The sequence below is a fragment of the Myotis nattereri genome (genome assembly GCF_964212035.1).
Source record: "Myotis nattereri genome assembly, chromosome: 16".
NCBI classification, from domain to species: Eukaryota; Metazoa; Chordata; class Mammalia; order Chiroptera; family Vespertilionidae; genus Myotis; species Myotis nattereri.
The window spans coordinates 28,515,227-28,531,812 of NC_138091.1; the positions used below are offsets into that span (position 1 = coordinate 28,515,227).

General features: G+C 42.7%; 1 protein-coding gene across 1 annotated transcript in view; it reads right to left on the reverse strand.

Annotated features, from left to right (window-relative positions):
• The window catches only part of CA10 (carbonic anhydrase 10), a 369,556-nt gene that overhangs the window by 282,053 nt on the left and 70,917 nt on the right, over positions 1-16,586 (reverse strand). The window contains exon 3 of the mRNA XM_081110646.1: positions 13,268-13,342. Within this exon, the coding sequence (XP_080966772.1) occupies positions 13,268-13,342 (75 nt within the window). The remainder of the gene's footprint in view (positions 1-13,267; positions 13,343-16,586) is intronic.

The window sequence follows — 16,586 nt, forward strand, 5'->3', positions numbered from 1 at the left end:
AAGTTCAGACAGATGGATGAACCATGGCTTTCTGTGATTACCTGTGCAACCCATACATCAATGGGGTGAGAAATAAATGTGTTTTATATTACCTGTGGTTCAGCTAGACCTAGAAATTAAATCTCTCCACATTACCAAAAACCTTAATACCAGTTTACACTGCATTAACAGAAGTCTAGTTAAGTGCCATGGGAAACAATTGACCTATTCACTCTGTATTTAGAATATTTATTTCTGGCAATCACATTTGAGTGTAAAAGTAACACATTAGAGTTTCTCTAAAGAATAATGACTAGTTTGGTGAGAGGGTCTGAAAGCCATGCTCTATAAAAAAATCAGAGGATTTTAATCCTGATAAAAAAGACTTGACGGGAACCTCATAATAGTTGTCAATTACTTAAATGCCATATATTCTAGGTGATTCAGCGGGACAAAGCAGATAAATAGGAGGGAGATAAAGAAAGAGATATTTGGCTGAACAGTACAGAGAAGGTTCTCAGTAATCAGGCTCTCCTTTATTAGAACAGGTCCCCCCAGAGGTGGCACTGACTGGACACAGAACATGTGTGAGCAGAGTGTGGGTGGTCACCTATCAGAGATACTATGGTTGGGAAATAACAAAGATTCCTTACAGCATTAAGATGAACACCCTACCCCCCTCTTTTTGAGTTATTCTTGAGTGACCTTCTAAATCAGCCGTGGGCAAACTACGGCCCGCGGGCTGGATACGGCCCGTTTGAAATGAATAAAACTAAAAAAAAAAAAAGACCGTACCCTTTTATGTAATGATGTTTACTTTGAATTTATATTAGTTCACACAAACACTCCATCCATGCTTTTGTTCCGGCCCTCCGGTCCAGTTTAAGAACCCATTGTGGCCCTCTAGTCAAAAAGTTTGCCCACCCCTGTTCTAAATCAACAGCTTAGAAAAATTACATCCCTGTTGGAGAGAAAGTGTGGCTTTCATTGCTCAATTATAACTATGGAGCTCTAAATCCAAGTCAATATTAGGTTATCAATACTGGTCTATGTATCAGTCCTAATTTTTGTTTTGCACTAATGATGTTTTCTATGTTAGAGGTACTTGGACTCTCAGATCCTCTTCCATCATCATAAGTTGCTCTTCAGTTTGCTTTTAAGTACTTCTCTGCATTCTATAGATGTTGAGTGCAGGTCTCAAAATAGAGATTATCTGAAGAAACTTTCACTTCTGGCCATATTAGGAATGGGTCTCCCTAATCCCAGGTGAGACCACAGGATGCTAAGAAGTACTGAGGCAGAATACTAGAGCCAGACTATCTGGGTTAGAGTTCTGGCTCTATCATTTACTATGTGACACTGAGTAAAACACAACTTTCACATGCCTCCATTTCTCTTTTTAATTGGGGCTAATAATCATAACCACTTCATGGGATGGTTGTGAGGAATAAATGAATTAACATTTGCCAAATGCTTGGAATCATGCCTGGCACGAAGTTAAGCGTGGTATGAGTGTTTGTTAACTCCAACAAATGCTTACGTGGTCCCCTGTTAACGTGAGTTGTCATAGTCGGTAAACTTCCTCCTGCTCTGCCCATCTCCTAAAACAGGGGTCCTCAAACTACGGCCCGCGGGCCACATGCAAATACAAATATTGTATTTGTTCTCGTTTTGAATTTTTACTTCAAAATAAGATATGTGCAGTGTGCATAGGAATTTGGTCATAGTTTTTTTTTTTTTTTTTTTAACTATAGTCTAGCCCTCCAATGGTCTGAGGGACAGTGAACTGGCCTCCTATTTAAAAAGTCTGAGGACCCCTGTCCTAAAATGTTCGCTTTTCTTGGTTTCTAATCTATTTGTGAGCTATATTTTCTCTTTAGGCAATCTCATTCACTCAGTGGTTTTTTGTTTTTTGTTTTTTTGTTTTTAAAGAGGAAAGTCTATTTAAGAATTTTTAATAGAGATATATAAAGGGCAGAAACAGCATTTGAAGTTCTATGTTTAAATTACAGCTTTGTCCCTTTCTGGTGGTATGGTGATGGGAAAGACTGTCAGTCACCCAGAGCCTCAGTTTCTAGATCTAGAACAAGGTGTTAATGATGCCTTCTTGACAAGATTGTCCTCAGAGTTAAAAATAAATACAGAAAATGCCAACGGTGTTCAAAGTGGTGACTATTATTTGGGAATCATCCTTTTGATATGCATGATACTTATTAGACCTATGTTAAAATTAAGTGAAAGATTAACATCTTCAGTGTTTTTTGAATGTAAGAAAATTTAGGATATTGATAATAAACATAGTAGGAATCTTAAACTTTGGTAATGGAGTAAAATTAAATCAACCTGGATAATCTTCAACATTTTTAAATAATTTTAAAATTTTCCAATTACAGTTGCATTCAATATTACAATAGTTTTAGGTGTACAACATAGTGATTAGATATTTATGCAACTTATGAAGTGATCACCCCAATAAGTGGTCAGTGGTTTTAAATGCTGTTTGTATGTGGGCAGGAGGCCAACGTACATATCCTGTTAGACCTCTCTTGCCACCATCTTGCCTCCTCTTGAATGTTTCACAGGCATGTTAAAGTAAACATGGCGAAGACAGAATATTGGACTCTCTCCACTCCAAACCCATACTTGTCACAGTTCACCAATCCAGATAATGGCACCATAATCACTGAGTTATTCAAACACAAATTTCAAGAAAAAGTAGCTGCCCTAACAAAAAATGCATAATTAAAAATTGGGAAGTATAAATATGCTGTGATACTGATATACTATAAAATGACATATATAATGAATAATAATTATATTATGTACATATTTTCATATTGATGGGATAAAAGTATAAGTTTTTCTGATCAACCTGGGTAGCATTTTTCCCAGGAAAAATAAATGCAAGGAAGGCATGATCTACAGTGAGTGGCCAGATTATTATGACCACCTGATGTTTGTAGGCAAATTAGCCATACACTGCATCGTATGGGATATGGAAGCCAAGGGCCTGTTCGAAAACCTTTGCTGTCTGCAGTTACCAAGATAAAACGTCTCCAATTCGCACAGGAACACAAGGATTGGACAGTGGAGCATTGGAAAAAAGTCATGTGGTCTGATGAATCACGTTTCCAGTTGCATCATGCAGATGGCAGAGTGAGAATTTGGCGGAAACAGCATGAAAGCATGCACCCCACATGCATGAGTACAACCCTTCAAGCTATTGGGGGCAGTGTTATGGTTTGGGGCATCTTTTCCTGGCATGATTTGGGCTCTTTAATTCATGTGGAACAACATCTGAATAGCACAACATACCAAAGTATAGTTGCTGATCAAGTTCATCCTATCACGTTGATGGCGTATCCTAATGGAGATGGCTTCTTCCAACAAAACAATGTGCCATGCCACGGTGCTGGTATTGTGCAGGAGTGGTTTCAAGAACATGAGGGAGACTTTACCTTGCTTAGGTGGCCCCCGCAATCACCAGATCTCAATCCAATTGAACACTTGAAGGATGAAGTGAAAAGAGCCATCAGGCAGCTGGTTCCACAACCATCAAATCTCACAGAACTGGACAGTGCTATTCATCAGGCATGGTGTCAGATTCCTCGCATCACCTTTCAACATCTCGTGGAGTCAATGCCAAGAAGAACTGCCGCAGTATTGAAGGCAAAAGGTGGCCCAACGAAGTACTGATGGGGTGGTCATAATAATCTGGCATATATATATATGAAATATGCTAATTAACCAGGATGCCATAACAGGTCGACCAGACAGGAGGAGGTTGCCTGCACAGCGTCGGGGGCGGGATGGCAGGGGCCTCTGCGTGCCTGCGCCGGGGGAGGGCCTGATCAGCAGGGCTGTGGTTGCTTCAAGGGCTGGAGAGGGAGGCAGGGCCGGACTGGCGACTCAGGCGACTTGAGGGTGGGCGGCGCTGCGTGATTTTGAATTGCACGCTGGGCTCCTAGTTTAAATATAGAACACTCTAAAATGAGTCATAATTCTGGGCAACTGCTACCGTGTTAGAAAGATCATTCTGGAGAGAAAAAAAGTCAAATCTCCAGGAGTGCCAGCCAGCATAGCTCAGTGGTTGAGCATCCACCTATGAACCAGGAGGTCATGGGTTGGGGTACAAGTCCGGGTTGTGGGCTCAATCTCCATTAGGGGGCATGAAGGAGGCAGCCAACCAAAGATTCTCTCTCATCATTGATATTTCTATCTCTCTCTCCCTCTCCCTTCCTCTCTCTAAAATCAATTAAATTTTTTTTTTTAAAGGAAAACCATTGACAATTGGAGCCCCAGCTGAAAAGGAGCCAATGGTTTGGCACTTGGCAGGAAAAGGTGATCTAGTTCTATTCCCTGAGGGGAGAGGACAGGTTGAAGGGCAATTTGGAGTTGGAATGCAAAAATCATCACAGCTGTCATGGGGGCCAATCATAAGGAGGCATGGAATGGGTTGGGGGTGGGGGAAAGGAGGTCCGCCTTCCAGCCCTTATCAATACACTGGGACCCTGAAATCCAGTCTGGAATGGGAGGGGGGAGTTGGCTCCTTCCTTTTGCCAAATCTGCAAAGTTAAAAGCATCCCATGCTGGATACTTGCTGCACAAAGCTTTTGCTATGTAGTCTGTCTTTTTGTGAATGTTATAGAAGCTAACATTCTGGAACAAAGACCGCAGGCACCTCCTGTCATCCTCTTGTAGATGTAAGACATAGGATCCCTGGTTGGGGGTTATAGTCTTGCTGCCTTTGATTATCTTCCACCTGACAAGGAATGTATCACCGGAGTGTGACGCATCCTGCTGGCAATTTTGCAAACACCCCATTATCACACAACAACTCAATGAGCAGTATTTACCCTGACAGGGTACCTCCCAACAGCTCACCAAGCTACTTTTCAAAGAACTTGTCTCTGTGGCCTGTGAAGGTAACTGAGGCATGTCTTTCAAATGGGAAGCTGTGCCAGGAGGAGGGGAGAACGGGTTTTAAGCTAGCTAGGAAGCCAGGAGATAATGAGGCCAATGCCACGGATGTTAACTCAGTTAGCATCACTCAGAGAAACCCGGTGTTTCTCTGCCAGAAGGCAGCCGTGAACTCTGCTGTTGGGTTTCCCACCCCTTGGATGGCTTTTCTGTGATTGTGAAGTTACTAAACCTAAGGCTGTATACAGTGGCATACCTCAAGTATTTGACTCAGGAGTAGATCGTTTGTTTCAATGCCCCCTCTCTCAAAAAACAATTATTTTCAATAATAACCCCACACAACATTCGATAACAACTATTTTTCTTTAGTTTGAAGACAAACAACAACTTTAAAATTTCAAGGATAAAAGCATTCTTTTTCAGGTTCAATCAAATATTGCATGGGTGAGTTGATAACTGCCGTTAGGAAACAAAAATATTCTGCCTTGCAGTTCACTTTCTGCTTCAGGGTTCTAAATTTTAAGTACAAATGAAAACTCCAAATAGTCCCCCAGAATGACATAATTGAAGTGATTCACTTTTTGGGTCTTTGTGTGTACAATCACAGTGCTGGCGTCATTTATTTTGTATCAACTGTTTAAATTCAGGAAGGAATACATGCTACTATGGGATGGTGACAGGGTCTGCCCTACAGTGAACTCCACCAATTCTGGACCCTTAGCATTGTCCTCTGGGAACAAATGCATGTAGATGAGTCCCTGTGTGCTAGAAGCTAATAGAATAACTGAGAATCCCTCTAATTAACTTCTTTGTAGACACAGTGCTTATTAAAGGATAAGTAACAAAAATGCACTCATTTAAAGATTACACACTTATTATTAAAACACAACAGCAACCACAGGCATTGTTTAGAGCTCAGACCAATACAATTTTTATTTTTTCACAGAGAGGTTATTTTATCACTGGCATTCTTCGAATTTCTAGCACATAGGAGGGTTAATAAAAAGCAGCTCAAACATTTGGTGGGTTTCAGTATTGTTATTAAATTCTCTACAGCTGATGTGTTCCCTTCTGCCTGTACCCAGAGTGGACCCCTGCCAATGAGCCTCCCTTGGTACACCTCTGACTGGCTAGGTCTAGAAGTTTCCCAAGAGGTGGACTGGCTAGAGATACTTGTGGTGATTGGACCAGGGATTAGCGTGTGGTACTAGGAGAGCCATGTACCTCTGGAAAGGTTTGGTGTAAAAGCCCACCCAACAGGAGTGCTCCCCATTGGATGGCTGCAACCTGACAACAAACAGACCTTCTTTGGAGTGGAGCCTATGGGAGGCTTCATGTGTACCTGTGCTCAAGTTGCATCTTTGTGTACAATGTGCTATTGTTAACACACCATTAAAAGGTCTCCAGGGCGTCCTTGGATTAGAGGGAGGTACCAGGACCTCAGAGTAGTGGTATAACGAAGCAAGTCTCTTCCTGGCAACCTTAAGTAGCCCAATGCAACATTATGCTAACAAAAATAGCAATACCTTTGTGTACTCTCAAGAGTCCATAAGGCACATCTAAGTCTAGTACATAACTTCATTTTTACAAAAAAATTTCTGATATAGGTTTTACTATCCTTATTTTACAAATGAGTCAACCAAGGTTCTGAAAAGGTAGGTGATTTGCCAACAACATACAGTCGGTGCATGATGGGGTGGGACACAAAAGCATGATATTCTGAGCCCAGTGCACTCTCTACCACACACCTCTAGAGTTTGGTAATAGTAGGCACTGCCATAGATGAGATGATAAATAGGAGTGCCTCCTGCTTACAAGAAGTTTACAATCTGTTATTTAGCAGATCAGATTCCATTACATTTAATCTGCCAGGTATGTCCTTTTCCATCTTGTTCACCTAACATATACTTACATATTTTTTAAGACCTATTTTCCTTGGCCGGTGTTGCTAAGTGGTTAGAGCATTAGCCTATGCACTGAAGGGTCACTGATTTGATTCCCAGTCAAGGGCAAGTCTCTCTCTCTCTCTCTCTCTCTCTCTCTCTCTCTCTCTCTCTCTGTCTTTCTCTCTCTCTCTCTCTTCCTTCCCTCCCTCCTTTATACTCTCTCTAAAAATCAATGAAAAACATACCCTTGGGTGAGGATTAACAACAACAACAATAACAACAACAACAACAACAACAAAAGAGACCTATCTCAAGAGAAGTTTTCATCTGTGAAGGCTTCTCTGATCCCAAAGGCAGAGTTCATTGTTTTCTCCTGTCTCCCCACTCTCATCTCACATCCCTGACCAGGTAAATGGTAATTTCTGATTGGCCCATCTGTCTCTAAACTTGTCAAGGCTCTCTTTAAGATCAGGAGCATTAATTTATTCCCATTTGGATCCCCAATGTCTAGCAGGGTGTTTGGCATCTATAAGGCTCTGAGTAAATTTTAATCTCCACACATCCCAATTTCTGGGAAACATTATACCTAAGATACTTATAATTGAGGGTGATGAGTCAGTGTAACATCACCCTCCTATACTGAAGTGAATGTCTCCATTATATTCTACTTGCTTTCTCTTAGAGAAGAGAGATCAGAAATCTGGAGAGACACACTTACATCACTGACTCCATTTCCAAACACTGATATTGAGAATATAACACAATTATCCTGTGAATAAAATCAATATTCTATTTCTTAATGCTGCTAAATATATCTCCCAAACCAATCATGTATCGCATTAGCAAACTCTCAGAGAATATTGGAGCCAGAATGGGTCTTTGAAAAATGTCACTCAACATCCTGATTTTATAAGTGGGGAAATCAAGACACTTAGATACTAAGTGACTTGCCTAAGATTTCATGGAATAGTCAAGCCAGCGTGCACTTGCTGATATTCCTTGCTGGTTCCATGACCAAAGGAGGAAGAAGATTGGTAATGACAAAAGCAAAGTTCAGGGACGGAGACTGGGGTGTGCACCCACTGACTCCCTGCTCAAGGGAATTCAGCAGAAAACAAGAACTTACACAATAAGAACTGACTGGCTCCCACAGCAGAGGGTATTCCCTTGACCAAACAATATACCACAGGACTCTGTCAAATGCAAGTTTTCTCTCTTAGAGAAATTAAAATTAAATGCTATAACCAAACAAGGCTTGTATATATTTTTGTAGCAGAGAAATTGATGTCATAAAGTGGGGTATTAAGATGTGCTTGATATTAGAACATCTGGCCTCTAGAATTATAGATATACTAGAAGCCCAGTGCATGAAAATTCATGTACTGGAGGGGGGTCCCTCAGCCCGGCCTGCCCCCTCTCACAGTCCAGGAGCCCTCAGGGGCAGAAGGCCACACAGTGATCAGGAGAAGGCGACACTCCCATCACACCTCTGCTGATGCCACTGCCGGCAGCGCAAGCCTCGACTGGCCCTGGTTACCTGAGCCTCGGGCAGCCCTGCACGGCTGGGCAGCCACCATACAAGGCTTGCCTGCGCCTTGGGCCAGCCCTGCATGGGCCCGGCCTTGCCACACACCTGGGGGTGGGCCCAGCCTTGCTGCACGCCTGCCACCCCAGCAGGGCTGAGAGGACTGGGCACTGTCATCTTGTGGCTGTGGGCGCCACCATCTTTGAGGCCATGGCAGTCAATTAGCATATTCTCTCCTATGGGCTGTGAGCACCGCCATCTTTGCTATGGCATGATGGTCAATTAGCATATTCCCTATATATATATATATATATATATATCTTTATATGTAAGACAAATGTGTGTTGTTTTGAGCCCCTATTTGTGTTAATTTGTACAGCAACCACAGGAAACCAATGGAATGATTTTACATAGCTCTCAACTGGGATGTATTGAAGGATGCTGGAGGATAGGTAAGCTTGGCTATCGGACCTTCTTCCCTTTAGAGGAAGAGTGAGTGGGGGTTGGGGTGACCACATAGTGAATATCTGAGGGGAGAGAACCTATGTCCTGTGCTTCACTTGATACCACGGTCAACAGAACCTGTGGGTCAAAGATGGAGTAGGAGGTCGGGAACAGGGCGGGAAGCAAACCCTGAGCCTGAGCCAGAGGCCAAAAGGCAAGGTCACTAAACACAAGGACGTGGGCCCTAGTGGGGAGACACATGAGAAGCTAGGTTCTAGGGCAGCCGTGGGCAAACTACGGCCCGCAGGCCGGATCCGGCCCGTTTGAAATGAATAAAACTAAAAAAAAAGACCGTACCCTTTTATGTAATGATGTTTACTTTGAATTTATATTAGTTCACACACACACTCCATCCATGCTTTTGCTCCAGCCCTCCGGTCCAGTTTAAGAACCCATTGTGGCCCTCGAGTCAAAAAGTTTGCCCACCCCTGCTCTAGGGCCAGAGGGTAAAAGAGCCCGGGAGCGGAGGGCAGGGGGAAAAGTTGGAAGAGCAATTTGGGGTGACTTCTGGATGGGCCCCTGAGTGCTGCTGTCCACAGGAGTCTCTATATACCCTGTCCTGCCCACTTGACTGAATGGTTTCTGCATCTCAACAATGGACTACAGCATCACTCTTTAACACAGCGGTTCTCAACCTGCGGGTGGTGACCCCTTTGGGGGTTGAATGACCCTTTCACAGGGGTCACCTAAGACCATCGGAAAACACACATATAATTACATATTGTTTCCAGTAGCAAAATTACAGTTATGAAGTAGCAACGAAAATAATTTTATGGCTGGGGGTCACCACAACATGAGGAACTGTATTAAAGGGTCGCGGCATTAGGAAGGTTGAGAACCACTGCTCTAACACATTGAAAGAAGCCTGGGAGTCATGTATTAAATCCCCCCTTCTCCCTCACCCTCTACATCTGTTGTAAATCTGAGAAAAGTGGCCGAGAAATCTGAGGTGGGGTCGGGGAAGCCGCTCTGGTTTTCTCTTGAGGATATTCTTCATCTAAAGGCAGCACAAGCAACATCCCACCCAAAGAACATTATTACTTACTTCTCAATTTGAAGACATTAGGCTAGAACCATGGTCGGCAAACTGCGGCTTGCGAGCCACATGTGGCTCTTTGGCCCCTTGAGCGTAGCTCTTCCTAAGCCTTAGGAGGACCCTAATTAAGTTAATAACAATGTACCTACCTATATAGTTTAAAAAATTTGGCTCTCGAAAGAAATTTCAATCGTCGTACAGTTGATATTTTGCTCTGTTGACTAATGAGTTTGCCAACCACTGGGCTAGAACAATGTCTACTCATATTGGAAGGTCACAATGGTGTACACACCTCCATCTGAGCGGGGGTGGGATTTAGGAAACGCTGGGATTTCAACCCTGTGAGTAGGTCACATTTTGCAGATGTAAATGAGGTCCCCAAAGGTGACGCTGAGTTGATCAAAAGAGAGATTACTCTGGGTAGGCCTAACTTTAAAAAGAGAGACAAGGCCTTCCCAGAAAGGAAGGGAAAGATTTGAGGCAGGGCACTTTGCTGTTGGCCTTGAAGAAACCATCAGCCATGTTGTGAACTACCCATGGAGAGTGGACAGCTTGTAGGGCCTAGGGCCACTGTCCTATAACCCCCAAGGAATTGAATCCTGTTAAGGACCAGCAAAAGCTCGGCCCCAGATGAGAATACAGCCGCACTGACACCGTTGGCAGCACTGTGAGTCCCTGAGCAGAGGACCAGTGAAGCCAGTAGGAATGGTTGGACTTCCTGACCCAGGAATCTGTGGGGCAATCAATGTGTGTCGATTTCAGCTATTAAATCTGTGGCCACTTGTTATACAGCAATAGAGAAGTAATATTTAGTTTTCTAACTAGTAGGCACCATTTACTATGTGGAGGAATGAGAGTCATGCATGACCCCAGGCCAGCCATCCTAGACAGCAAGCATCCCCTACTGGGAGAACTGCTGGGAGAAAAGTGAGCTCTTGTTTGTCTTACCAGTGTCTAATATAAGTCTTTCTTAAGCAAAGAAAATTGGCCACTTTGAACAACACAGGTAATTAGGCATTACTGCTAAACCACAGGTGGCTGCCAACAGGTGTAATTATCCTCATCTTCTAACAATCTTAAGCTTTTAAAGCTGCCCAACAAGGAAGGGTTGGAAATTGCATGTTGAACGAGCTGATTAGCCTGGGCCAACCATTCCTACTCGATTTTAAAGAACACACCAGAGGATGGCGCCATTGAGTCAAAGCACCCTTCTGCCATCCTGGTCAGAAATGAAGCTATGAATTCCTCTATTCATCATTCAGACACTTAGAAACTCAGTGTCATGATCCCATGGTGTTTGTCATATCTCCGAGGAAGAGTAAATTTCTTAGAACTGTTTTATTGTCCTCCCATTATTCCTAGGATGTCTATGCGGACACTTGAACTGTGGCCATCTCTTTTTGAAATCCTTGCTCCTAGCATAGTGCCTCCACTAAAGGGAATGCCCAATCTCCCTACTGTTTTGGATAAGCGAAATGTGAATAGATAGTATTTGGCACACATTTTTCTGAAATGTGTTAAATGTGTGTATATATTTATGCTAAATTATAAATGTGTTATGTACATGTGTGAGAAAGAGATATATACTTTAAATGCTATTAAACAAATCCCACAATTAACCCATTTTTGTTTCTGTTTTTTGTTTTGTTTTCTTTTGTTTTGTTTCACAGTCTTGGTATAGGTGCTTACCATCTGTTGCCTGGATGATTAAAAAAAAAAAACGAAAAAATAAAAAAAAACAGGAAAAGAAAAAACCCCAAAAACCTCATGATGCCCCACACTGGGGATCGAGCCCAAAACCTGAGCATGTGCCCTGACCAGAATCGAACCATCACTTCCTGGTTCATAGGTCAACACTCAACCACTGCACCATGCTGGTTGGGTCAATACCTCTATTTTGAAAGGGATTGTATCTTAGCTCTTGTAATTGGAACACAGAGAGTTTCATGGTCTGGCCTCTAAGGACTTTGCTGGTCTTCTCACACATCCGGCTCCACTGTGTACCCTGCCCTTTAGATACTCAGAAGTACCCACCATCCCTCAAGTGCATTATCAATCTTCTTTGCCAGTGCTGTTCACTCTGACATTCCCTACCCTCTCCTCCTTCTCCACTTGGAATAATCCTAAACATTGTCAGGACCCAGTTCCAGCTTCCTTCCTCCCACGGTGTCCTGAGAAACCTGAACCTGGAGGAGTGCATTGGGTTGCAAGTGACAGAAAGCCTGATTCAAAGTGGCTCCAACAATAAGAGGTTTGTTTTATCACTTAAGAAAATCAATGCTGAGGCAATGCTGTGGTAACTCAATGCTCAACGGGCCATAAAAGACGAGGGTTCTTTCCAACTTTCTGTTCTGCCATCACTGGTGTGGCTTTTGTCCCCAAGTTTGATCAGCAGGCTTTCCCTCACAAGCCATGGACAGCACTGTTGATCATATGTTCATGTCACAAGTGAGAAAAGGGACGCGAAGAGAAGCTTGGTAACTTGCTTAGCTCTGCACCGCGAATGTAGTGAACTCTACAGAAGAACAGGAGAAGATGACATCACATCGATCATGTGGGTGAGCCAGGTGACCTGGGGCACTGCTCTTTCCACTTGCCATCAATTACAAAGACCCCAACTGACACCTGAGGTCATCTGTTCTCAGTGCCTGAGCGAGGACCCCACGTTGGCTCCTCTTGAAAGCTTTCTTTTTCACCCTCTCATATATAAGCAGTTAAAATACTTTGAAATATCTCACCTGCCTTCCCTTCCAGCCTTCTCTTGAACATTCTTGCTCTTCCCCTTGCTTCTCTCCTCACTAAAGTCTTCATTAACGCCCCAGAGGGATGGGGACCACGACTAGAATAAGAGGAGTGGGGAAAGGCAGGGACCCTCCACCTTGCTTCTAAAGTCACAGTACTTTACTGCCTCCAACCTGTCTCCAGTTCCCTCTCCCCACACTGACAGCATCTTCTTTGCCTGTTATTTTTAGCTGGTGCTTGGCCCAATCTGCTAAGAGCTGACCACGGATGCTCCTGGAGTGACATCAATGACAGCATGCATCCCAGCAGGCCACATGGCCATGGCCATCCTCTCCAGACTCCCTGATTCACTAATGTTAAGAAACGGCTCTCTCTCATGTCACCAAATCCCAGCAGACACAGCTTCAACCCTCAGTCCTCCATCACCCTCTCCTTGACAGAGCCACCTGCAGGTGGAAGGACCTTGGGATGGAGGCTCAGATGGAAAAAGGCGGTCTTGGTTAAATTGCCACTCGCTCCATACACTTTCTCCTGATGGGGTATTCATCTAACACGTAAGTCAGAGTATGCTGCCTTTTGCAATACAGTCCATGCCATGTAGCAAATGCAAAACTCTGGAAATAATACCGTATTTCATTCAGATCCTGTTCTTATAAATGAGAGTAAATGTTTTACCTGGAACAAAGCTTCCCTGGACCACCTCCTTGTACGCCCACCAGCCTTCATGGATTTTTGGTGAATTCTGTTGAGCTAAAGGAAAAACAAGAGAGAGTAAGATAATAGCAGAGAAGTACTGTGTCCTGGCTGTCAAAGCAAGAAGTGTGAATATACATAAAATAATACTTTTCTCCCCAAAAGTCCTACCAACAGCAACCTTCTCCCTCCTTCTGTTCAATTAGATCATTATCCTGTAAATATGTTGTCATGGAGTATTATATAAAGCACTCAAGATATTTCTATTTAATAGAAATAGAGTATAATTATATATGTAAGCCTATTTGAATTCCCCTGTCATTCATCTCTACCTCCAACTCACCCCTTTTCTTCTTCTGTTCCCTTCACACACACACACACGCACACACACACACACCCTCCGCTGGAATTGAGAGGAGGCTGATTCCATCCACAAGCCAGGCAAAAATCCTGTATATGCACAGAACTCTTAGGAATAGAGAGGTAGGGAGTTTGATGAAAGAGCTAAAATAGAAGTAGGAAGGGTGCAATCAGCTAGCTCTCCTCAGTTCCAAGAAGAATGAAGATAAGAATGTAAATAACATGGTGAGGGCTTTGGACATCATAGGGAGAAAGAGCAGAAATCCCAAGAAACTGGAACATCTCAGAGGGATCTGTGAGCTCATACTGACATGGCCTCAGAATAATCTGACATTTATGACAGTTGATGGGTGAACTGGGGCTATACCATTTCATATGGGGATACACCCCAAAGTACGGTGACACATACACTTGTGCTGAACCCTTCACCAATTAAACCGCACTCACATTTCAGCTTTTAGTCCCATTGGAGGAAAACAATGTAATTTCAGATCATAATTATAATTTGTCTAGTATGTAGTAAATGTTAAAACTCTGCTTGAATGTCCTTTCTTTAAATCTTGTTCTTTTTTCAGTCTCCTTGTTCAGACTCCTCATTCAGGGTCAGAGAAAACATACAAAACAATGGGTCTGAAAGCAATGCTTTGTATAGTGAGAGGATCTGCTGAGTTCCTTTAGCTTCCATATGAGCTGCAATTGCTTAGCCCCAAGTATCTTCCCTTGTACAGAGGAGATACTTTTTTCTGCCTATGACAATAAGACCCCGGAGGCTTGTAGCTCTGTCATGAAGGCGGGTTTATGACATAGGACAAGTAAAAGAGAAGCCCACTTCTCCTGGAGCTGACAGTGGGGATAGGAGATTTTAGAAACAAATAGAAGAGGAACAAATATCCTATTTAAGACTCTGGAAAAGACATCACATTTCAAGGTGCATCAAAGTAGAGTGAATTTGCCAGTACTTTGACTTCCCACATGGCATGGATGGAGGCCAGATGTTCCCATAGCCCTTGAGGAAGATCCTGCAGGCAGCTGAGTTGAAAGCCAGTGCATCTGTTCTGGGGCAGAAGACAAAGGGAGAAGTGACTTCAAGCAAAGGCTGGAGGGATTCTGCCCAGCGAGGGAGCCAAGAAAAAGAGTCCATAGAGACTCCAGGTATCAGCAGCACCAGGGAAAGACGAGGAGATGTGAAGGTAGCCAAGGAGACCATTCAGTATGACCAAGCCGAGATACCAGATCAAAGTAATATGCTTGCAAAGTTCACCAAGTAGGTGGGCAAAGGACATTTCTCTACAGTTCAGAATGATTTTGATTCTCCCACTGACCTTGCCACTGCATATAATTCACCCTCCTATTACTTCCCGACTCACTGGGAGGTCCTCATAGGAGCTAGAGGGGAATCTCAAGGGCTAAGAAATCTGTGAGATCAGGTGTCCCCTAATGCATTCAAACACAGTGGCCCTGTTTTGAAGCAAGCACCCTGTAATACACACCTGGATGATAATTAAATTCATAGACAGTACATCCCACTGGGGGGGGTGGGGGGAGAGAACTGATATTTCAGCATAGCTCTGCTAGTCATGGAGCATGTCTCAGGCCTGGAAAAGATACACATGTCTGAAAGCTCAAAAGCACTGAATGTGGACATCGCCTAATGGCTTTGCATCACAGTTTAGTCAGGATGGATTTCCTTATCAAAAAGGAACTTCTGAATTTCATCACAAATCACCAAATTTTACCCCATCAGGATCTTTGCCTGTCATTTGAACAAATGAAACCATAAACAGCCTTCTCTTGCATTCTCAGAGCCAGCTGTTGGAGAAGCTACATTCTCTTGCATACATTTAATCATTCCAAGAAAAGATCTACAAAGCACTCAAAAATTATTGTTTTACATTAATTTTTTTAACCAAGTAGTTTTATTTAAGATTTTTAACTGATTTTTTTAAAGAGAGAGGAAGGGAGAGGGAGAGAGAGTAAAACTTTGGTCAGCTGACGCCTGCACCCCCCCCCCGCCCCCACCCCCGCAAGGAAATGAGCATGCAAACCAGGCATGTGCCCTACCTGGGAATCAAACCATCAACCCTTTGGTGCACTGGATAATGCCCAACCAATTGAGACACATCAGCTAGGGCTAGCAAGTAGTTTCACAAAAATTGTTGTTTACAGTATTTACACATATTCATTTTGAAAAATAAACACAGTGCTTTAATTGTAAAATATAAAGGAGAACTAAAGGAACTATAATCGATGATATGTGTTTCAATATGTAAATGCTTTAGCATGAGGCACTAGAAGAGAAATGGCAAACTATCGTTAGCTGGCCAAAGATGTCCCACTAATTGTTTTTGATCTGCTCAGGCGCTGAGAATGGCTTTATATTTTTAAATAGTTGAGAAAAAAAATCAAAGAATAATAATTCTTGTGACATGTAAAAATCATACTAAAAGCATATTTTAGTGTCCATAAATCAAATTTTATCGACACACAGACATGCCCATTTATTTATATAATGTCCGTGGCTGCTTTCCCACTACAACAAAGTTGAGTGGTTGCAACAGAGACCATTTGGCCACAATGTCTAAAATATTTCCTACATGGCTCTTTACTGAAAAGTTTGACTGCTAACTTACACATGTAATTTCAAATATATATATATATATATATATATATATATATATATAACATAATGCTTTAACTATGATATAAAGGATAAATGCAGAGATAAATTACAATAAAATATGTATTTCAATTTGTAAATACTTGGGTATGATGGGAGATAAATGAAGCAGTTGGATGTTTGGTTGAAACAGGTGAGAATAATGAGATTGTATTGTACTGGAGATTCCAGGACCCACAAACAGCACTCTCTCAGTGGTGTGATTTTCCAAAATAGTGAACCAACTCTTGGCAAAGTTTGGAACAAGATGAAATACCACCCTCC